Source organism: Lygodium microphyllum, chromosome 24, assembly GCF_053477565.2.
Source record: "Lygodium microphyllum isolate KBCC chromosome 24, Lygodium_microphyllum_v1.1.10, whole genome shotgun sequence".
NCBI lineage: Eukaryota > Viridiplantae > Streptophyta > Polypodiopsida > Schizaeales > Lygodiaceae > Lygodium > Lygodium microphyllum.
In genome coordinates this window covers 36,535,206-36,559,443 of record NC_141158.1, presented here as the reverse complement: position 1 = coordinate 36,559,443, position 24,238 = coordinate 36,535,206, and the positions used below count along the sequence as shown (strand labels likewise).

The 24,238-nt window shown below is 38.8% G+C and overlaps 1 protein-coding gene across 2 annotated transcripts; it reads left to right on the top strand.

Moving 5' to 3' along the window:
• The first annotated feature begins 4,740 nt into the window (after nucleotides 1-4,740).
• LOC148014978 (uncharacterized) lies at nucleotides 4,741-19,471 on the top strand. Of its 2 annotated transcripts, none has more exons than XM_087665973.1 (10): nucleotides 4,741-4,869; nucleotides 5,373-6,568; nucleotides 7,267-7,392; nucleotides 7,952-8,000; nucleotides 8,102-8,316; nucleotides 8,401-8,469; nucleotides 8,583-8,683; nucleotides 9,099-9,192; nucleotides 9,297-9,366; nucleotides 17,558-19,471. In XM_087665973.1, exons 2-10 carry the CDS (start codon nucleotides 5,465-5,467, stop codon nucleotides 18,451-18,453), a joined length of 2,724 nt encoding a protein of 907 aa, XP_087522099.1. In that variant the 5' UTR covers nucleotides 4,741-4,869; nucleotides 5,373-5,464; the 3' UTR covers nucleotides 18,454-19,471. The 2 variants fall into 2 exon arrangements, with proteins under 2 accessions (XP_087522099.1, XP_087522098.1); XM_087665972.1 differs by having other exon boundaries at nucleotides 4,772-4,869; nucleotides 5,329-6,568.
• Nucleotides 19,472-24,238: the final 4,767 nt, after the last annotated feature.

Here is a 24,238-nt window from a genome sequence, read left to right as displayed (position 1 = left end):
TGGGAAGGAGTAGTTCTTTCAATGAGTTATGAAAGTTTTTAATTTGAATAGATTTTCAACCATTTGACATTGTGCAATCAACTTTTGCTATTACTTTGAGGAAAACATTCATTAAAAACATTGAGCAAAACATTTGCCTATCTTGAAGATATTTCAATGTCGGTCTTCAATTTGGATGACATGTAAATGGTTATCATTGCGTTGATTGTATTTAAAGGGGGCCAATATTATGAAGTCTCAAAAGCTTTGAGAAGATGCTCACTACCATGACTCATATAAGAGAGGCTCTTATATTGGAACATGCAAACATGTAAACCCTCTCATCAAGGAAAGACTGTACATATACTCCACATTACAAAAGTAGGAATAAAGAGTAGTCCAAGTTGCTTATGTCCATATTTCAAAGCCAACTTGAGAGAAGGAGGCAAATTAAAGCCTATAAGCATTTATTTTGTGTGCACCCCATGCATTTCTTAGAGAAGAACAAAACAATAACATAGAGTGATATGCTTTTATTTTTGGACACATCCTTTTGCTAATGTACCCATATTATAGTTATCTTTTCACTCATGGGCTTACCAAATAAAGGAAACATTGACTTTCCTAGTTCATATTGAAGTAATTCATTATTTTCAATAAAAGAGGACACGATCAAGCTCTAGGAACATGCTTCTCCATAACCCTTTGCCTACACCTTCTCTTGGGTTATTCCCTTGTCTACACACAAGTTCCTAATCATAACAACTTTGCATAGCGCACCATATGTACTTGCAATCATCATGGATAAGATTTGTTCCTAAGGGTTGGAAAAATTGATACAAGTAGAGACAATATATGTGAATGCTAATGTGGAGTAAAGAATGTGAGCTTGTTGGGCAAGATGTGGATGTAATAACATTTGGACCGTTGATGATTAGGTTGTGCAACTTCAACAATGCACAACTAGGCATATGACATTTGGACCATGGATGATGAGGTTGTGCAACTTCAATAGTGCACAACTAAGCATATGACATTTATGTGCTATAATAAATCTAACTAGCGTTATGCACGCGCTTCGCGCGCATAGAATGCTAGGCCGCTTCGCAGCAACTTCGCTGCCTCAAAGCGGCAAGCGAAGTTGCCGTACTCAACAATCCATTTCTTATCTTTCTCTCTCCTCTTTTTCCTCTCCCTCTGTCTCCCCCAAATTCCCTATGTTTAATTTTTTTTTCTCTCTCTCTCTCTCTCTTTCTTTGCCTTCTATTTTAGTTTATATTTTATTTTCTCCCGGTTTTCTCTCTCTCTCTCTCTCTCTCTTCTCTCCCCACTTTTCTTTTCTCTCTCTCTCTCTTTCCTTTTATTCTCCCCCCTCTCTCCTCTCTTTTCCTTCTCTCTCCCTCTCCTCTTTTTTCCTTTTTTTCTTCTTCTCTCTCTCTCTCTTCATTCTCTTTTTAAAATTTTTCTTCTCTCTCTCTCTCCCCTCTCTTTCTCCTCTATTTTTTATTCTCTCTCTTTTTAAATTTTATATTTTCTCTCTCTACATATTCTCTCTCTTCTTCTTTCACTTTCTTTCCCCTCTCCCCATTCTCTCTTAAAGTATGTAAATTTTATATTTTCCCTATATATAATTCTCTCTTTATGTTTATATTCTCTTTCTTTTTCTCCTCTCTCTCTCTCTCTCTCTCTCTCCGTCCCCTTTTCTTCTTCTCCCATTTCTCCTAATTTTCCTTTTTTTCTTCTCTCCCTCTCTCCCTTTTAAATTTTATCTTTTTATTCTCTCCTTCTCTCTCTTTAAAATTTGATCTTCTCTCTCTCTCTCTCTTCCCCCCTCTCCTTCTCTTTCCCTTCCTCTCTCTCTCAAAAATATTAAAAATTTAAAAAGAATTTTCTAAATTTTTTTATCTCTCTTCCTCTTTTCCTCTTTCTTCTTCTTCTCTCTCTCTCTCTCCCCTCTCCTCTCCTTTCATTCTCTCTCCTCTTTTTTCCTTTTTAAAAATCTCTTTAAATTTTTTTCTTTTCTTTTTTAAAAATTTATATTTCCTCTCTCTATAATTCTATCTATGTTCAAATTCTCTCTCTTCTTCTTCTTATTTTCTCTCTCTCATTTTCTTCTCTCTGTCTCTATCCCCCCTCTCTCATCTCTTTTCCTTTTTTCTTTTTCTCTCTCTTAAATTTTATATTTTCTATCTCTATAATTCTCTTTTTCTATGTTCCCCCCTCTCTCTCTCCCTCCCTCTCCATTTTTTTGCTCTTTGTATATATATATTTCTCTCTCTCCTTATTTTAATTAAAAAGAAAGTTTCTCTATTTTATTTTACTTTTATTTTCTCTTTCTTTTAAATTTTATCTTTCCTTTCTCTATAATTTTATCTCTATGTTCAAATTCTTTCATTCTTTCTCTATAATTATTCTTCTTATTTTCTCTCTCTCATTCTCTTTTCTTTGTCTCTCTCCCCCTTCTCTCCTCTCTTTTCCTTCTTTCTTTTCTTCACTCACACTCTCTCTTAAATTTTATATTTCCTCTCTCTATAATTCTCTCACTGTGTTTAAATTCTCTCTTCTTCTTATTATTTTCTCTCTCTCATTTTCTTCTCTTTTTCTCTTTTTCTCTCTCCTCTCTTTTCCTTTTTTTCCTCTCTCTCTCAAATTTTATATTTCATCTCTCTATAATTCTTTTTCTCTCTGTTTCCCATCTCTCTCCCTCCCTCCCTTTCCTCTTCTTTTTTTTGCTCTTCTCTCTCTCTCTCTCTCTCCTTATTTTAATTAAACAAAATGTTTACATTAAAAAAATTAATCTGAGAGAGAGAGAGAGAGAGAGAGAGAGAGAGAGAGAGAGAGAGAGAGAGAGAGAGACTCCTTATTTTAATTAAACAAAACGTTTACATTAAAAAAATTAATCTAACAGAGAGAGAGAGAGAGAGAGAGAGAGAGAGAGAGAGAGAGAGAGAGAGAGAGAAAACCTAGGCCCTACGCATGAGAGAGGGGGGAGAGGTAGAAGAAAAATATTTATTTAAAAAAGACTATTCTCTTTCCTTTTTCTCCCCCTTCTTTTTATCATTCTTCTTCTTCTTCTTCTTCTCTCTCTCTATCTCTTTTATTCTATCTCCTTCTCAAAATGTATGAAAAACTATGTTCGAAAAACTTTAAATTAAAAAAAGCTTTTAAAATATTTAATTTAAAAAAGTTTAAATTAAAAAGTTTAATCTAATTGTGAGAGAGAGAGAGAGAGAGAGAGAGAGAGAGAGAGAGAGAGAGAGAGACTTTTGATTTAAAAAGAAGTTTGATTTAATTAAAGGAGAGAGAGAGAGAGAGAGAGAGAGAGAGAGAGAGAGAGAGAGAGAGAGAGAGAGAGAGAACCTAACCCTACACATGAGAGAGAGAGGGGGGAGAGGGGAAGAATTTAATTAAAAAAAAGATGGGAAGAAAAAGAGATTATAAGTGAGAGAGAGGGGAAGGGGTTTTACTTTAAAAAAGAGAGGTGAGGGGAGAGAGAAGGCTTTAATGAATAAAAGGAAGGGGAAGAGAAAATGAGATATTGCACGTGAGAAAAAGAGGAGGGGAAGGGGTTTTGATTAAAAAAGGGAGGTTTGGAAAAGGAGGTAGGTTCGGGGCTTTCTGAACCTATAGCTAAAATAATATAGTAGTAAGATGGGTCATGAACTTGTTATGCTCAGAAGTGTGCAAATAGATATAGAGAAAGGTTATTAACTTGCAAAAGTTCACAAAGATATATAAAGAAAATTTATTGACATGTAACCTTAGGTGAAGAGGTGAAGTATGGAGGGCAGATCTTGATAAACAAGTGAGCAAGACACTTCAAGTTATTGAAGACGAGGGAGCATTTTTTGGACTCAAAATAGCAAAAAAGAGAGAGAAATAATATGCAGACTAGGCCTTAGGATTCCATATTCACTTCACATGCCTTGCAATTGGTAGTTGGTAGTAATAGGAGACAAGAGGTGTGCCATTGGACCCAAAAAAAAAGAGAGTACCCGATCTAAAAGTCAAAATTCAGACACTCCCAACTTCCAAGTTCTTCAAGGAGGCAGTGCTCAACTGAATTGGGACTTCGAACACTAGTAGCTGGATTTTGGCCCTCGAGTGCCCAGGCAAGCTTGTGGTCCATGGAAAGATTGATCATTGATCTCCACCAAGAGCATTGTCCACGACTATTAATACTAATATCTGCCCTTGTTATTGCATATACTTTTCTATTGGCTAGCTCATTTCATAGCACACTTCTCTATTGGCTACCTAATGTTTGTTTCTATTGGCCAGAGACTAGAGAGGTTTTTTCTATTGGCTACCTTATGCTTGTTTCTATTGGCCAGAGACTAGAGATGTTTTCTCCACATGCTAGGTCAACAGGGAAGAGGCAAAGGGTTGGAACTGGTCGACGTGGCAATGACGTGTTGTCGAAGGACATTTCACATCTGCTCAAGAAATGTGAGCAATGATTTGAATGATAATGAGAGAACGCTGCGGGCGGGCATTGAATTCGAAGCCGCGGGTTTGAGTTAACCGGGCGGGAGGGGCCTGGTTACTTACCAAGTTAGCCGGGCCCTCAGCGCTAATAAATTAAAAAATAAAACCGGAATGGAATGAGACCCTGGAGTCCGCTACAATAGGACGTTTTACAGCGAGAGTTGAAATCCGCCAGGATTTTTCCCAGGACGAATGAAAAAAACACGATCCAAATTGCGTTGCAAGTGCAAATCATTACAGTATACTATTCGATTATATTGTATTAAATAATCCGAAGCGAGTTTTTTTCCGGTCACTGCGAGAGACAGAGAGAGAGAGAAAGAGAGAGAGAGACAGAGCCGCTCTTCTTCTTCTTCTTCTTCTTCTTCTGTGGAGGATATCGAGCCTCACACGCCATTGCTGGTAAGTGTTTTTTATGCGTCTGGGCTGTCCTCGTTCTTACCGTGCAAGCTTTATCGAACCGCCTTGCTTGCCTCTGTGGGAAGAGCTGGCTGTGTCGACTCCGTGAGACGAGAACGCACACACAGCTTATTGCTGCACAGAAGACAGCCGTATATCACCTCTGTGGATTCTCCGCAGAGAGGAAAAGGCTAAGACGCTGTGGCCCTACCTGTTACACTGTGCTCGAAGGGAAAGTGCACATTTTGGTCTTGCGTGCTACACAATTTCTTCGATGCCAGCAAATTTCTTCCCGCTTCTTAGGGCAGCTTGCACTGCAAGTCTCTGGCTTTGATCAAACGGCATCTTGCAAGCAGAAAACAGCTGACATGTTGACATTAAGTCCGCTCTTTTGCTTATTCTCTTGACATGTTATTCCTATAACGTAAGGCTCTGTGTGATATGGCTCCTATTGAATATCAGGGTCACTAATCCAGTAAGTAACTAACCGGCAAGCCCTTCCTTAGGATGCGATAGCACGACCTACAGGCCATCTGGCATCTGGACTCCGCAAGCTGGCTACAGGTCAAGCCTGCTCTACACTGCAAGCTCTGTGCTGATGGCTGGAGCTCAAACAAAGCTTCTCCCTAATTCAATCGTGGTGCCCCACAGTGACGGCAAGAGCTCTCTCAAGGGGATGGGGGTTCCCTCACAGTCTGACCAGTCGTCCAATTCATCTGGGTGTTCCCAGGGCTTTCAGTACCTTACCAACGGCTCTGAACTTCTATCGGCAGCTGCAAGTGCAAACCCTGTCACAGGAATCAGCGACATGAATCAAATGCTGGTTAGCTCAGCGAATTCGGGTGTATGTGGCAGTTCTCTCACCACAGGAGGAAGCTCAGCAATTTCAGGAAACTCTAACCTGCAGCAGAGTGTCAACATGAATGGGGATTCAATCACATCATCAGGTGCAGCATCAATGGGTTTGCCCGCATCACCTTTATCTTTCTCATCAAGCAACATAAGCTTGCCAGGCTCCTCAGGTTTGGGTTCCTCGTCGTTGTCTCACTCAATGATAACACCTGCGACTCGGTTTGACGCACAACAAGACCCAAGTATACAGCCTGCAAAGTTTATGAAAATTGATACACCCCTTCAGCATGCAGATGAATCAGGAAGACAGAGTTTTCAGGATCAAGTGCATCTCCTAGGAAGCAGGCAGGCAACAGGTTTAAATGTAACAGGCTTAAGTACTGGCCAGCATCTATCAAGGTTTGGTCACCAATATAAAGGTCAAGGGCTAATGGTTGTAGATCAAGATTTACAAAGCAATGAACAGCATTCACAGTTGCATGCTTCTATTCCAGGGGCTCAAACATTGAGGAATGATTTATTACAACTTCAAGCACAGCAAAACATTTTCCAAAGACCAAATGCTCTCATGACAGCCCAGTTACAGCGACAGGAAGCTCTGCAACAGCAGTCACAGCTTGTCCAAGCTCAATTTTTACAGCAGCAGCGCCTTCTTCAACAGGAGCAGATTTTGCGTATGATGCCACCACAAGTGCAGCGATCTCGTATGTTACAACAACAGCAGCAGCAGCAAATACAACAGTTGCAGCAACAGATTGCTGGTTTGGCCAAACAGTCATTGAGTGGTCCTTCAGGAGTATGTGCACGACGATTAATGCAGTTACTACAGCATCAAAGGATGCGCCCATCAGTGAGTTAAACCTGGATGGCTTTGGATTCTCAATTTTGTCGAAGCATTTAAATATGCGTGTAACCATTGCTCAGTTTAGGTTTGCCATATCCTTCTACTTTTAAGATCTTAGAAGCCGCAAGCTAACTGTTTGGGTTACACAACATTCTAGATGTGTTTTCATGAACACTCTGAAGCTTGCTGTTTTGTGCCTCCAGTGTGACCCTAGACACTATGTGAGATGGTTGATGGATTTGTTTTGCATCTGTCAAAAGTATACCGAGAGAGGTCACGTTTCTGTGATGAAATTAGTTCAAGAGCTGTGTTACCAACTCCACAAATGAATAGATTAGAGAACTGCACTTTGTTTCCTTCCCATTTGAATGCTACATATATGCCTAATGTATTGACATAAAGGATCTCATTCCAGTGACAGTTATAACAGTTTACATGTTGGTTGACATGCACTGCCATCATTCATTCCATTCCATCATCAAAAATCAAGTACTTTCTGCATGATTTTCTCAGCCCCGGTGCTTGCATGGGTATCGAGGTTAGTTGTTGGAACTTTTTGCGCTTGCACATGCTGCATACTGTTGCATGGCTAACCAGTGAAAATCTTGCATAACAAAGAATTGCCATGGTGATTGTAAAGCTGCAGTCAGAAAGTTTTAGTTTTTCTCCTCTTTATCTTATGCGAGTGTATATACTATTTGCAGGACAATAATATAGCATTTTGGCGGGAATTTGTCTCAGAGTATTTTGCTCCCCATTCTAGAAAACGATGGTGCCTTTCGCAGTGCACTTCTGGTAACGGACGACAGCCAACTGGAGTTTTCCCTCAGGTATCAACCTAAGTTTGCAGAGTGATGGTTGAACAGACCATGAACAGCATTTGATTACAACATATTTGACAGCAGGTCTCATTATCTTAAAGAATGCTATTGAGAATCTGAAGAGTGTGCAGTATGTCCATCATGTCACATCCTCTGATTGCTAGGACCGTTTGTCTAGCCATGGTCTTGTTTAGAAACTACCAAAAAGTCACTGGGATGTTCATAACATGTTTGGTGCGTTCAAATCAGTAGATATTGTCACATGGGCACGGAAGTGGAGAATGCCATGACTTGTTATTAGAAAGGCCCAGTTTTAGTGAATGCAGTTTCAGATCTCATGATAGGGAACAATGTGATGTGGGATAACAATGACTTCCCCCAAAGTACTTGCCACAATATTAAGGAAGCATGACAACACGGTCATTTGGTGTTACTGTCTGACAGGTGGCATAGGGTGTGAGCAGTAGGAACTTTATAAAGTTGAATATGCTGCTTGTATTCCTTTTTCTTTTTTGCCCAGATAGATGCTCTCGCATTGCTGCTGTGTAATAATGTCTAATATTCACAGGATCTCTGGCGCTGTGAGATATGTGGTTCTAACCCTGGCCGTGGATTTGGTTAGTCTTTTGTATTAGTTCAGTTTTGGTTCTTCCACCTAAAGCCCCCCTTTTTTTTGGAAGATTCATGCCAATTCCTTCTTTGTCTTTTCAACAAGCAGAAGCAATGGTGGAGGTGATGCCCAGACTCTGGAAAAGTAAATTTGACAATGGTGAGCTGGAAGAACTCCTTTTTGTGGATCTGCCACATGAGTATAAATTAAGTTCTGGGTTGACTGTTCTGGAGTATGGAAAAGCCATTCAAGAAAGTGTTTTTGAGCATCTTCGAGTTGTTTGGGATGGCCAGCTACGAGTAATATTTACTCCGGATTTAAAGGTGACTTTTTTCAGAGATTGTATTTTATCCTGTTGAAGTCAGATAATTTTGAAAAGCAACTGATGGATTCTTCAATTGCATCAGATACTTTCTTGGGACTTCTGTGCAAAAAGTCATGAGGAGCTACTACCTCGTCGAACTGTAGTGCCTCAGGTAAAGCCAAATTTTATTTCAGGATTCCTAGATGGAGGAATTGGTATTCCTCACTTGTCTTAGCTTGGACTAGGCATCTAATGTTTGGAGCTTTCATTCATTTTATGTAACAGGTGAATCAGCTTGTTACTCTCGCGTCAAAGTATCAATCAACCATGGCTCAAATCAATGGAAATGGATTATCTGCTCAAGATCTTATAGCCACCTGTAACATGTAAGAATTTTTTTCTTGCATCAAACAAATAGCATTCTTGAGTGAGGCGAGTTGGCTATGCTGCTCATTAGCTGGTCTTCATTTGACATTGACCTTTTGAGAAGGGGCAGAAAGCTAGCATGAGCTTCATATCTATCCATCAATGCATGTTTGAAGGCTGTCCTTAAATATTTGCAACCTTATCATGACCCTTAACCATTGTTTTGAATGGGGGCAAACTTCCTAGCTGGCCTTAATGCAACACATTCTTTACTGATATTTTGAATGAGTAGAAAGAATACGGCTGAAACTCAAAAGGGTTGGATTTTTCTGGATCTGAAAATTTTGGCACAGTTCTGTCTTAATGCAAATTATGTAGCTGCAGTTTCTTTGAGAGAGGAATGAAATTGAGGGCCTTGCTGCTATCTTCTTGCAGGTTTGTCTCAACTGCTCGTCAGTTGGGTAAAAGCCTGGAGCCACCTTTTGTTAATGAACTTGGGTTCACAAAGAGATTTGTGCGTTGCATACAAGTGAGTGAAGTAACTGTCTCGTCTTGTTATCAGTTATCTCTGTGTGATGGATTCTTTGCTGTAAATCTTTCACACTCACATGGCTTTGTTTTCTGGGAGTTCAGATTGCTGAAGTGGTGAACAGCATGAAGGACTTAATAGATTTTAGTTGTGAGAACAAAATGGGCCCAATAGGTGCATATTCAATCCTTAACACATCTTCATTTTTATTCCATATGCAAGGCGAGCAGTAAGGATGAAATCACTTCTTCAAACATTAGTATTGTACCATATTGTGCTGCTTTGCTGAGAATAATGGATTTTAACTTGTGGGTTTTTTTTAATGTAACTCATTCTCAAGTATGTAAGAGTCGAAAGAGAACTTTCCATTGGTTTTAACAAGGACCAAAGTCTGTGTTTAAAATTTGCTGCCCAATGGGCTCATGGGGACAAGTATTGTAAATCTTCAAACTTTAACTCCAGATAAAAATGAGACAGAGGCAGTAAAATACATCCACTTGCTCATTTCGCCTGGCTGGAAGGTGCAAAAGGAGGGCTTATCCACCTAATCCATATGGGGGGAGATTGGAGTGTGTTAAATGGCTCATGGAGCCTACCTTGGTTTTGTACTCTTCATTGCATATTCTTAGCCCCTCTAGTTTATTTTATGCTGGACTGCTACATCTCTTCTCATTTTGTATAAGCTTTGTAGGAATACAAGGTATTAAACTTTCAAGCTAGAAAATTCAGAATTTGTGGGAAGCAAAAGGAAGATACATAGCGTTGAGATAGGGGAAAAAGCTGTTGCTGTGTGGTCATTACTACTAGTTTTTTAAAGGGCTTAAAATCAAATTGTAGATATATTGTATATTGTGGGATGCTTAACAAGAAAATCATTAAAATTTTTGATGAAATGCAACAATCCTTTCATTTTAATGCCTTGAGCCATCAAGAGTATCCAAAGTGTTTATAATCATATAAATGATTAAACCAAAAATTTCATATTCGCTTGTACATATCTCCATGAGTAGTAGCTAGTTGATTGGTCTTTGGGTTTACCTTATAACAAAGTATCAAGGTTCAACCCAAAAGAATCAAGCCTAAGTGTTCATAAATTTCTAAGGGCATCTTAAATATACTTGTCTAACAACTTGTGGTTTGATCAAAGAAACAATTTAGAATGAGTCTGCTAATGCAAGTTACAAGTTTGGGCAAGAGGAGCCACTCGACAGTCTTAACAATGAGAGTAACCAACATTTCACTTGGTTCAAGAAGGGTGTGGTGAGAAGGGGGGGGGGGGGGGGGGGGATGATGCATGAATTCCTTAGCTATAATGTAGTTATATTTCATTTTTCTAAAGCAATGTTCACTTGGGCTCTATCTTACTTCATAGGCAGTCGTGGTTATAGTCATGATTTTTATCTTACTTCATAGTTAGTCCTAATCCTAAATAACAATGTAGAAAAACATCCAACTCTAGATGGGATCATTGCAGTCTTCATCCACTCGCTTTCTACCCCATGCATTAGTAAGCTTTAGTTATCTAAGCAATTTATGCTACAATATAGCTTTGACGTATATAAACAACTTTCTTAATTAACCCATTATACAATACTTTAGGTACAATACATCAATCGACAAAAGGTTTATGAAGCCATTAGTTAGATACAATGCAGCAATAAGTCTATTGCATAAACATTTTTTTAAACTAACAATTAATAAAACGTTTTACCAATGTGATCTCAAAAGATGTTTCTAAATTGGTAGTTTGGTTTATCCCATTGTTGAGTTGGCTAGTTGCCCTTTATGGGTGCAACACTCAAACCCTTTCACTCCTTCGAGGGACTTCACACATTTGGGGGGCCCTTCCAATTTGTTAGAACGGTGTGAAGCAACAAATGCAAAGAGATGCAATTGATAGAACTGTTGTAAACACGAGAACAAAAAAGAACAACAAGAACACATGAACTCAAAGTGGGTAGACTTGGGATATGGAATCCATGTACCAAGGCTCAAGAATGTGTACAAAGGTACAAGATGCGGGTGATTGGCAATGTGCTGTAGTCTCTTTCTCTCTGCAAGACAAAGCAAAGTATGATCGTATGAGATGATTTAAGGTGGAAGTGAGGTTGCTTATAAATAGGTAGTTGTTCAATGCAACAAACACACTATGTAAAGGTGAAATATCGACTCTTCAACTCCCATGTCTCTAGGATTGAGCTCGAGAGTGCGAGCTCGAAAGTGTGTCAAACTTTCATGGATCCTAAAATGTAGTAGACAATCTTTGGAGATGTCTTGTAGCAGCCAATGTAGCTTAGGTGTGGTTGGATCAATGCTAGATGGGTTGAAAAAAACATTTTTAAAAAATGACAGAAGAGGTTGTAAAGAAATACTCATCTTCAAATAACAAACACAATCATATGATAGCACGGATTGATATAGAACATAGTTAGGGTAAGGATAACTCAAAGACGATGAACATTGAGGAAAATAATGAATAAATGAATATTGAATACATGTATGATGTTCAATACAGCCATTGTAGATGTTTGGCAATAGTAAATGCAACTTAGGTGTGGTTGGATCAATGATAGATGGGTTAGTGCATGGTTTCGATTGCTCCTTCTAGTTATTCTTGAGGATGGTTTCTTAACTCAACAAGTATAAGTGACGAAAACCCTATTTTCTTTAATTCTAGGTTGTTGTAACCGGCTGTTTGTGGATGTTCTACCCTCTTTCTTTTACAGACTCATAGGCATGTGTTGGGAATTCATGACCAAAGTCATCCTCTAGAAGGGTAGAGACCATCCCGAGGTGTACTTTAAACTCTTCAACATCATTTGTGGCCACCCTTGGGAGCTATTGGAATTGCATCCTGTAAAGTTTTTACTGCAGGGAGATCATTTGCTTCAAACACACAAACTTGCTTCTTGAAATGGATCTCTTTCTACAATGTAGTTACTAATGATACATGGTAGTAGTAAACATAGCTTGATCAACAATGGATAGTAGTCGTCGGTAGATGTAAGGGGCTAGATAGCGAGTGCTTGTCAAAATAGTGACGGGACAATATGCACTTGTACCATGAGAGAGAGAGAGAGAGAGAGAGAGAGAGAGAGAGAGGTTTGTGGGGAGAAACAATGTGTACGGCAAACACTGAGAGAAGGAGAAACTCAAAGAAAACGCATTAAAAGAAGATGAATGATGAATCATTGAATCATGCTTAAGTGAACCAAGTTGATACAACGGAGCCAAAGCTTCGAAGATGATTGCACTGTGTTGTCTGATTAGGTGGTAGCACCTAAAGGAATCGACATAGTGAAGGGAGCAACACACATTCCTCTAGTAGTAGGATATTGAAGGTAATGTTGCATGGTGAAGAAAAGGACAACCAATTGTAGAGGGAGCAAAACGTTGTTCTCGAGATCTATCAGAGATGAAGGATATGTTGAAATCTCTTCGAGATGATGGTTGCTATCAAGATGACTGCTAGGCAGCTAGTTGAAGAAGAAAACACAAGACTATCTAATGAAGATCTCTTCGTGTAAGTGGCTGTAGACAAGATAGCCCTTTAGGAGTGAAGAAAACACAAAAACGTAGGTATTTGATGTTGGATCGATAAAGAGGGTGTAACTTATTGTAGACGGCTTGAAACTATTGTAAACACAAGCTTGATGATGATGAAAAGCGAGGAGGCTTGACATTAGATGATGTGGGTTGCAAAATGCTAGGTGGAGATGTATGCAAAAGCCATGAATTGTAATGTCCTCTTGGCGGGATGTGAATGATAGTGAAGAGGATGGAGAAAGGAGAGAGGAATATGGAAGAGTGAGAGCTTCAAAAGGAATGAATGTGTGGGATGTTAAATGGGCGGAGTCAGTGCTGTATTTATGGACACAAATTGTCTCGAGTGGCGCCCATTAAAGTCCCTCGGGTGATACCTTGTCTCTCTCAGGACGAGTTGGAAGGTGCTCGAACACTAACTAATGAGCCAAATAATGCCTTTTGGGGTTGTAAATGGAAATCAAGATAGGTATGAAGGAGAAATGTATCGAGTGACTTGGTTTCTCAACATTCCCTCTCATGTCTAGAAAAGTAGCAAAAGAGAGGAGTGATGGAGAGAATAAAATTTGATTAACCTTGAATTCCAAGTGTTCTACTTGTATGATAACTTGTAGTGAAGAATAGTAGACATGATGAGTTGATAGTACTCAAAACTCAACCTTGGGAGAGAAGCCATAAGCATCTTTACTCATGTAGGAATTTATATGAAGGCATAGCCACCAAGATATGGCTGAAATATCCAAAGCCTCGGACTAGGGAGAACTTGTAGATCCTCGGTATGAATGACAATCAATGAGTGAGGAATCAAAGGGTGAGATGGCATGGAGATGTCAACAATCCCAAAAAGGTAAAGCGTTGTTGACAAGGCGGGTGACGAACCGTAGGATGAGTAGGGTCTGTAACAAGCCTTCTTTCTGTGGATGGGTGGTAATTCCCTAATTACAACTTAGTTACAGCAGTAACATTTATTACAAAACTGAGAAATGCAAATTAACTTACAATCTTGGACAATGGACATCTTGTTGGCTCCAAAACTGGTGTCCCTTTCAGCATTTATTTAACTTAATGGAAGAAGTTGATGTACGTTACAATAGTAACATTTATTACAAAATTGAGAAATGCAAATTAACGTACAATCTTGGACAATGAACACCTTGTTGGCTCCAAAACTGGTGGCCCTTTTAGCATTTAGTTAACTTAATTGAAGAAGTTAATATACAATGGGAAAGTTGGAATTCCTTTCGGTATTCCAACTTTCCTTGCTATCCAAAACGACCAACAAGTCTTCAATTTGATTTGCCCCTTGATTCAGACTGTCAATTGGCATTCACTCGCTTTTATGGAGATGAAAAGTGTCCCAAATTCATTGATTTGTTGGTTCCTCCATTTGAATTTGACTAAAAATAGCTTCAGCTTTGTTGAATCCAAGTCTTGGAGCTTTCAATTTTTGGCACGCTTTTTGAGACTGTTGCTAAATCTAAATTTTGCTGCAAATTAGGGTTTATAGGAAAGGAATTTAAAATTTTTTAGCCTCTGGTGATCTCAACGTTGTAATCTTTGGAGCAAGGCTATAGAACGGTTGGGAGACGAGAGAGAATGCTGAGGAGAGAAAATTCAGACTTTATTCCCGAAGAACTGAAGAAAATTTGTCATTTACTGCTGTTGCCCTGTCTCAATAGCTTATAGATGCAAAGAGCTGGAGAAAATCAATCATTTATTATTATTGTCTTGTCTTAACAGCCTGTAGATGTTGTCACCTAATGTTGATTAGTCTTCTCCTATCCTTGGCTACCTTAGAAGGTCCTCCAATGGTTGCAAATCAAACTAGCAGTATCTCCTTCCTCTCTCTTGTAGGTTGAATACACTAAAATTCCCCTCTTCAGTCTCTAAACACGTTTTTTAGTCTTGCATGGGCATTTTTGACAAGTGGGCTTTCCCAAATGGTTTTTTTAGCATTACACATAATTAAATATTAAATTTTAATATTTAAATATTAAACATTAATTTAACAATTATTTTGGTATCTTGAAAAATAATCTGACCAGCCAATAACTAAATTGGCTAGGCAACTTCCATTCCCGAGTGTCTTTGCGTCATCTTTGACCATCAGATTGGCGTAGGGTATCATTAAATGCTACTTCTCTAGTGTCACCAACTGACACTTATGGCCAAATGAATGACCTAGGCCAATAATTGGCACCAGATATTACCAAGTGTTTGTGCTGTATAACTTATAGCAACTTTTTCCTTTGACATCCCTTGATTTCCTCGTGTCCCAGGCTTGTAAATTTACTCTAACTCTAGTTATACCTCACATATGTAACATTTACTTAACCATGAGATTAAAAATTAATCCACATGTTAAGTGAGGTTTCAAAAATCATGTTCTCATGATAGGGATCCCCTTTGAAATTGAAGGAATGGGATCTCTGTCTTCCCTTTGAAGTGGAAGAAAGATGACTCCCCTCAAAATGGCCTTCGGCGTGAGATAGAAAATTAAGGAACTCATGGATCATGGTCATCGGAGTGTTTGATGACGAAGGAAGTGCCAACAACAATATCAACCAACAACAATATCAAACAAGGTATTGGGGGCTCTTGTGGAACAACTACTAGGTAGTTCCCAAGGGTGCCCTTTTGAACTTGAGTAGAGAAGGGAGTGGAGGGAAGAGTATCACATGGAATCTCTTTGATGTGTGCATCCAAGGCGATGACCGTAGAGCAATACAAGGGAGGTGATAAAATAGATAGCTCTTGTGGAGCCGTGGGTGGGCAATAACCTTTCTCTCTCATTGGAGCAGATTGTGAAGCCAAAGGAGGGGAAGGAGTCAAATGGCCATCGTCTCTCGATGGAGGGGATTGACAAGATGATACCCAATAGCTATTGTTCCTCGTTGCAACAGATCCCAGAACCAATGGTTAGAGAGTGATTGCACACAAAGATGGGGGGGGGGAACCTCTGTAGCACATTGCGGTAGTCTCCAATAGGTCGTAACGCTTGATAAGATCTTTAATCCTCCTTTTGCTCGTAAGGACTTAGTGGGCATCAAATGCATCTTATTGCCTTGATAGCTGATGTAGAATGATCTGGGTGGCTCAAAAGGGTGAGGTGGCATGACGAGTGCCAATGGGTAGATGCATATACTCTAGTGGGGTAGGGAGCGAAGGTTAATGATGACAATCTTTAGTGATATGACCGATCTTGATGCAAGAGGAGCACCTAGTGGTCTACTAGTCTTGTGGAGAGGCCATAGCATTGGTGTGGCAAACTATGGAGGGACGGTGGGAGGGAGAAAAAAGATAAGCGTATCTCTTGATAATGCAATGGAAATAGGGGAAATCTGAAGGTGGTGCAGAGTTTGTAACCTTTGTTTGCCTTCTTCAATGAAGAGGATCTTTACCTCTTTGAGCACCTTTGCTTTGATACCACGTCAAAATAGTGTGATGGGACAATACACACTCACACCATATTGGAGAGAGAGTAGGGTTTGCGGGGAGAAACACAAAGTGTATGCCAGACATTGAGAGAAGGAGAAACTCAGAGAAAACGCAGAAGAAGAAGATGAATGTGAATCACTCAATCATGCTAAGTGAACCAAGCTGATAGTGGAGCTGAAACTTTGAAAATGACTACACTATCTTGTTTGATCGGGTGGCAGCACCCGAAGGGAATGTGCACAATGAAGGGAGTCAAACACAGTCATTTGGTAGTAGGATATCAAAGGTAATGTTGAATGGTGAAGGAAAGGACAGCCAATTATAGCAGGAGAGAAACACAATCCTTAGGAGCTGTCAAAGATGAAGGATATGGTGAAATCTCTCCAGGATGATGGCCGCTATCGAGGTGACTGTTGGGCAGCCAGCTAGAGAAGAAAACACAATATCTGATGAAGATCTTTCCATGTAAGTAGTTGTAGACATGTGTCACCCATTGAGTGAGTGTCAAAATGAATGAATGTGTGGGATGTCAAGTGGGTGGAGTTAGTGGCATATTTATGGGCAGAGAGACTGTTTGGAGTGGTGCCCCAACTCTTTCAAGTGCACCTTGGCTCTCTTGGGAGGCACCCAGGCACTAACTTATGAGCCAAATAAAGCCTTTTTTGGGGCTGTAAATGGAAACCAAAATAGGAATGAAGAAGAAATGTATTGAATGACTTGGTTTCTCAACAGCGCCAACAGTAAACAGCATTGGACAGCAACTCGAACTGAGATATCCTATGTGGGGGGCATGGACAGCAGAGTTTTGGCACCAGCAATCTGCAAAAACGAGCTTAGACTGAGTGCTGGGCAGCTTGTCTATTTATCGATGGATGGGTTCTCCCAAATTAGGATTTGGCTTATGGGACACAGACACTCCAGGATCATGCTTTTTTCTAATAAAGGTTTGGTAATTTTGAGTTTTGGGGCTGTTATTAAGGGCTAATTAAGTAATAATGCAGTTTTAGCTCTACAAAGGCCACTTAAATTACCAAGTTTTTTTTTTTGTCAATTAAGTTTTTCCAATCCCAAATATGACAGGAGACTTGTCAAATGACAATGTTAAGAGAGGGGAGTTTTTCTGTATTTACTTAATTGGACAAAGCTGTGTTTGTTATCTAGTGGTTCTGAACAAGTTTGCCTATTACTATAACTACTACCAGAAAAGTTTGTTGCTAGAGCAGATGTATGCTGCTCACTAACTTTTTAGTTCCACTTATTTACTAGAGTGTTGTCTGTAAAAGAGGTTTGATAAAATAAAGGTTATTATACTGACATTTTTTAACCCCTGTAAAAAGGGTTTTCACTCAGTGGATAATGTGCGCTTTTCTGCTTTGTGCTTCAGAGAGCCTTGAGAAGTTTCCGCGGCGAAAGAGACCTGAAGAAGTCACCAATGTACTACTGCAGGCGGATCCCACTGCAGTTACTCCATATCTCATGGATGAACAGAATGAAACAGTTCTGAATCCTGTGCAACTGAACATTGGGAAACAGGCTAGCACCTTAAGCAGGCCAGTTAATGGTCAAATGAGTCCTCTCCCTCCTCTTCAAACTTTTCTTCGGCGCAACTCCAAAACCCTTATTCCATCTGATTCTTCTGGAATGGGAACTTTATCCAGTGGTGGCTCTTTGTCAAATACAATGCAGGCTTCACCAACTAGCTCTCTTACATCCTTCCAGTCTTCTGTAACATCACTTTCCTCAAATCAGCAGACACCCCTAAGCAGCTTCCAAAATCCACTTTCAGCCAACTCAGGAAACAGTGAAGAGCTACAACAATCGCCTCTTGAGACTGTCCAGTGCACCCAACAGAATCCGAGCAATACTGTTCAACATCTGATGCAAGGAATGAGCCGCCCCCAGCTGAGTGGGGGGGTGATGTTCAGCCCACATACAGAGAATGAAATGATATCTGGAATTTCAACTTTACCTAACCATGGATTAGGGGGTCTGAATCCCAGCAATAATCCAAGCTCTTTAGGTGGTGCACAGGCTAACTATATGGCAAATATTGGTGCTGGAAGTGGGATGAGTTTTCAACAAGCTGGACATAACCGTCCCCAGATTGGTAACATTGGCCCACAATTGCAGTCACAATTGCAGGGAGGCCGGCTAAATTTTGCTTCTCTTGCAGCACAGCATGAATATCAGTTGCAAGATGACAGCTTGAAACAAACTCTTGGATTTGGTGTTGGTTTCGGCAGCAATGATGTGGGAAGCCATTCGTATGACTGGAAATGAGTGTGCAATTAACAATTCCAACTATGCACACCTCTTTACGATGTTCAAAGTGTTCAAGTGCTATGACTCTGTGTTGCTTGGAGGGATTTGCAATGGCTATTGCATCTGTTGCATTCAAAATGTACTATGGTGATTGTATGGGTCTATGCACAATATTGTCTTTGCTTCAATGAAGCAACTTTTTCCATGCTGTGTAAAATGGCGGAGGCAGAATTGTCTCAGTAAAGATAGCGTTGTGTAGATTAGATGATTTTGCGTACTTTGTAAATTACCTTTTGGCCACTTTAGGAGCCTCTTTGTATCTCAGACCAAAAAGGTTCTTTTCTTGGTAATCATCTAAATAAAATGGGGAGGCAAAGCCTAATGCTTTTCCAAATTAACTGTCTTGCTTCCAATGCTAGCAAGGCTGGTTTGGGGATGCAAGCCTGATGCTTTTTCCAACATTACTGTCTTGCTTGCAATGCTAGCAAGGGTGGTTTGGGGCTTTTCTTCAAGTGTACACAGCACTTGTATGCTCCATTGTGCTGGAAGCCTGGAAGGTTCTACTGAGCTGTTCCAAACAGCCACCAGGGTTATTTGAGTGAACAGAATGAGGAACAGTTTCTCAAAGGCGTAGGTCATTTTTGAAACAGAAAAACAGCATGCTGAAGAAGTCCCAAAACTAGCTGGCTTTTATTTGGGAACCTTTGTTTTAGTTGATGCTGTAAGACATATAGTTGATTTTTATTGCAATGCTGAGCAAGGCACCTGTGGGCTTTGTCCCAGTACCTGGTACTGCAAGATTGTGCAGTGCAATGAAAGAACGAGAGACACTGACTCTTGTAGTTGATGTCGGGATATTTTTGGGCTGACATGCCAATACTTTGCAGGTAAACGTGGTCTTTGGCTTGATGGGGGAATACCACACCAGCACGATCTGGTTTAGCCAGTCCCCTTTCAGGAATTAAAAGAGACTCCCATCTCTGTTGAAAATTGCTATTTTTGTAATAGAGCTAATTGATCTTGTACTTTTCACAAATGGCAGGTTGCTTTTACACTTTATTTGGTTTTGGATTCTAACTGCATGCTGGAGGGAACTAGCATGTCTGTAACAAAGTGAATCGGATCTCAGTTTCTTCTAGCATGAACCATGATGGGCAAGTGAGTCTGGTTTTGATTGTTCAGAAATGCTATTTTGAGCATGGGTTGGTGCTTTTATATTTTGGATTTTTGTTGGTGCTGACCTTATGTATCATGTATGGAGTTGGCTGGCTACACAAACCCAAGCACCTGCCAGATGGATGTCCTCTCAGACACTTTTTAATGGGGCTCTGTTCTCTCTTTAAACAAGTTGTTGAAAACATGTTGCACCAGCTGAGCTTTAATGCAAGATATTGCTATCGCTTCAGAGTTAAAGTCTGAGCTGAGAGACTGCAGTTGTCTGTCATTGGATCCCTGGTGCAGGAAATGCTGGAGGGTTTCTCATACCATAACACTTGTCTTCTCTTTATGCTGGAGGGTAGAATGTATATCCTCTCATCAAGGTCACGACCTTTCGTATGGACAACTATGGCCTTATGGCAGCAATCCTTAGTTTAACCCAGTGCCATGAATCTCGGAGTGGGAATGTGAGCCGTCTTCCTGGTGCTGTACTAGACCCTCTTATCAAATGGCGTTCAGTTACCTTTTGTGTGGAGAATAATTAGCCCATAAAAGTGATAATTACTTATCTAGACTGGATGATGTGACATGGTCCACTAGTTGTACCTTGTAAATTATTGTTATTGTATACCTTTGGTTTCCAAAAACATCAGAAAAGTTGTAGCTCCTTTTTGCGTTTGGTATAAGGAGAACTAGGCGCTTTAGGCCAATGTCCTTAACATTAGGGTTTGAAAGCACATTTCAAATGGCGCTAGGGTTCATGGGAAGTTAATATGAAGAAATATAATGTGAACTTTGAATGCTTTGGTAACTTAGACTAATACAATGTTGAATGCATGGAAATGACATATATGGGGATACTCGTCGAAATATGGCTATTTCTATTCACATTGAGCCCATCATGGCATGCATATAATTTTCACACCCTAAGCCTACAACGCTACATATATCTGATAACTCAAAAATTATATTTAAAATTTCATTATCATTTTCCTCTCCCTTTTCCCCTTTTCCCCCCTCAATTATACATCTTTCATAATTGATATATTAATAGTTAGTAAGTAGTTCTCAATCAATTATATTATTGTATTATTATACATTTATTATTATATATGTAATTTAAGTTTATTAAAGTATTAATAATTATAATCTATGTTGCAATTATTATAATGTAAATAATATATAATAATAATTAGATAATATAAAAGATCAATTATATGAATACATATGAATTATTATACATTTAAACATTAACGTATTAGTAATTATATACATATGTTGCAATTATCATAATATAAATAATACAATATAATAATAATGATTAAATAATATAAAAGATTAGTTATATGAATATGCATGAATTATTATATATTTAAATATATAACAACAATAAAGTAATTGTATATTTATGCAATATAATATATGTAATACGTAATATGTAATAATACAATAATATGTAGTAGCATAGTTTAATTATTTTAATATATACTACTATGGTATTATAAATAATGAAAGACACAAGATTGATGAAAGGGAATGTACAAGATGTGATCGAGAATAGAAATCCATTTGGTTCTTCATCCTCAAGCCACCATTTTCAAATTAGAAATGAGCGATGCAAAGCGAAAAAATAAATAAACGGGTTGATATGATTCGATTAGGCGGTTGTTTTCAGGTTCTATATTTTGGTTCTTCATCTTGAAGTCACCATTTTCAAATTAGAAATGAGCGATGCGGAGTGAAAAAATCGGCAAACAAGTTGATATGATTGGATCAGGTGATTGTTTTCAGGCTCTATGTGTACACATACATATATGCATAAAACATTTTTTCAAAGGAAAAAATGTGTCATTCATTCATTCACACACACACACACACACACACACACACACACACACACACAAAATTTATTATTATTAGGCCTTGAGGATGTCACATGGTAACCTCTCATCACCCTTTAATCCCTTCTCTCTTTCTTTTCTTTTTTCTACATTTTCTTTCCCACTTTTTCTCCCCTCAATAAGTAAGAAGCTCTCTCTCTCTCTCTCTATTGTAATTTTATTATAATTGAATATCATCACATAAATTATACTTGACATATAATGAGAATCCCTCAAGATACGGTATTGTTATTACAATTGAATATCATCACGTAAATTATGCTTAACGTATAATTAATATTCCTCAAGATACTGTATTGTTATTATAATGGAATCTTATTGCATAACTGTACTTGATCTATAATTCATGTATATTTATAATTATTACTAATATTATATATTAATATTTATTTATTATATATAATTCGTTAAAAGTGATCATATCATAGGTTCACAATAACCATGCCTAATTTATGGACACTCTATTGATTTATTTGGTAATTGGCCAACCTATTTTATGGTATGGCAACTCTTTGTTTTTGTCTGTAAAAAAAGGAGGGAGTGTGGCCACAATCCATTATCCACTTATACACTTGCAGATTCTTGGTGTGGAGAGAGGGAGCTTATGGAAGGTGAGAGCACCATTGTATTCTTGTCATAGTGGATTTTTGTTCTCAGTTACGTCTTGTACATTGTCTGTTTCATCGATCTTGTGTCTTTCATTATTCCACTGTGTGTTTTGCTCTTCTTGCATTGTATCAAATGTTTAGTTTGTACGAAAGATCTTCAAGGTTTGGTGATGGACATTTCTTGCCACAATTGTTTCCATCACCATGATTTATGTTTAGCTGATTGACATTAGGACTATCTTCTCATGTGGCTATGACAAGGTCTCACTTACACACTCGTTCTCTTTGACCTGAACTGAGTTGATATGTGGCAAATAATTGAGTCAACAATGATGTTGATCATGCTGAGTGTGTGTTGCATGATGGCCTCCACTAACAATTGACTTTGTTGGTTTAGACATGGCAAATACTAACGATTGACCTGCTTGTGTGTATTGATCCTGCTCTGTGATCTTTGTTGGCACTAACTGATGTTGTGTTTCAAACTTGTAATGAGCTAATGTTATTTAGTTTTAATATGGTATTGACTCCGCTAATACCCTGACCATCAATGTGTTTGGGTTTGTCAACTATTGTAACATGTGTCGAAAACCACGTGTGTTGTATTGCTAGTTGATGTCATTTCTTTGTGGTCTATGACTTCATAGAGCAAAATTTTGATGCATGTATGTGTGTCAATTGTGATGATGTACAATGATCTGACTTCGCATGTGCTTTTGATATGATTGATGTCGTGACTTGCTTTGCATTGTGTCAATTGGAGCTGCATGACAACTATGGCTGTTGATGATTTATGTGTGACATCCTAAGCTGCATTTTTGATGTCACATACTTTGCTTTCTGACTTTGGACTAGTGCCCTATGACTTATGGTCTTCATTTTGGAAGCTATGTGTGATTGTATTCTGTTTGTTGGATGCATATTGTTTGTGTAACTACTGCTTAGGCTTTTGTTCATAGGTTGAGGTTTCTTAAGTTGATGTTCCTTAGTATTTAATGCAAAGCTATTCTTCCTTTCAACATCGTATTTGACTTTGATTAACATATTGTTCTTGTGGAGGTTTTGACTCGTTTAAACACTTGTTTATGTGGACACTTTGCTTGCAATATTTCATATGAGTATCATATTTTGGTTTGAGCTTAAGTGTTTGTAGGCATTCACACTTTCTTTGCTACTCTCCCTCTACCAAGGTACGTGCAAGTAATTTTTTCTCTCATTTCACTTCCTTATGATCCTATTGGTTTCCTTGTGATCAAGAGATTCATCATTCCTACTAATATATCTTATAGAGCTCTAGTTGAGTGTTTTTGTACTCACCAATGATTTTCAAAGAAGGTGTTGGATTGCTTCAGTGTCTTAGGAGGATGAATCTTTGCTTCCCTCACAATGCGGTAGTATAGCAATCATGCATGCGAAGGTGAAGATAAGGAATGGTGTGGCATAGTCACATTTGAAGAGAAGGAAGATATAAAAAATATGTTGCTACTTTGTATGGTCGATATCATGGTCATGCTTGGTGGAGCATGAGATCGTGTACATGTCTAATCATCTTGGTTCATTCAAAGCCTATCCATGCAATTGGATAGTCCTTTTCAGCTCTAGTGATACTGCACACCCTCACATACTCCTAAGCAAAAGGAGCAAGTGTGAGGGTGGAGAGAGAATACGTTGATGCTCTTTCATTGCTGGTGAATTTAGTGTGCCTCGAGTTCACACAGTCTCACAATTCAAACCTTGGACTAGTATGACCAACATCAAGTTCATGTTGGAATGTGTGATATGATATGTTAATATGGTCTCACATGAGAGGACCCAAAGGACTTATTGATGCTCTACTGGAGGAATCTTAATGTCATGACGAGCTATTCGTGAAGTTTGTGGCTATAGAAGGTGCAAGGTAGCTCACTCAACTATTTTGCTTTGAGTGAAAGATTATGGCATTTAAACTTATTCTTCAAAGTGTTTTCTTACCAAGATGCATCTAATGGAGTGCACACTGGTAAAGTATCCATGATGCATCTTAGGTATTTTAATTCATTGCTTGTTCACTTGTGCTTTAAGAGAGAATGTTAGAAGTGAATCATATCACATGTTCACAATGCCCACGACCTAATTTATGGGCACTATTATTTATTT

Bases quoted from the DNA above. Each gene is read 5' to 3' on its own strand.
- LOC148014978 (XM_087665973.1), top strand. From the start codon at position 5,465: ATGGCTGGAGCTCAAACAAAGCTTCTCCCTAATTCAATCGTGGTGCCC. The intron at 8,001-8,101 runs GTTAGTCTTTTG...TTCAACAAGCAG, and splicing joins TAACCCTGGCCGTGGATTTG to AAGCAATGGTGGAGGTGATG. The intron at 9,367-17,557 runs GTGCATATTCAA...TTTGTGCTTCAG, and splicing joins GAACAAAATGGGCCCAATAG to AGAGCCTTGAGAAGTTTCCG.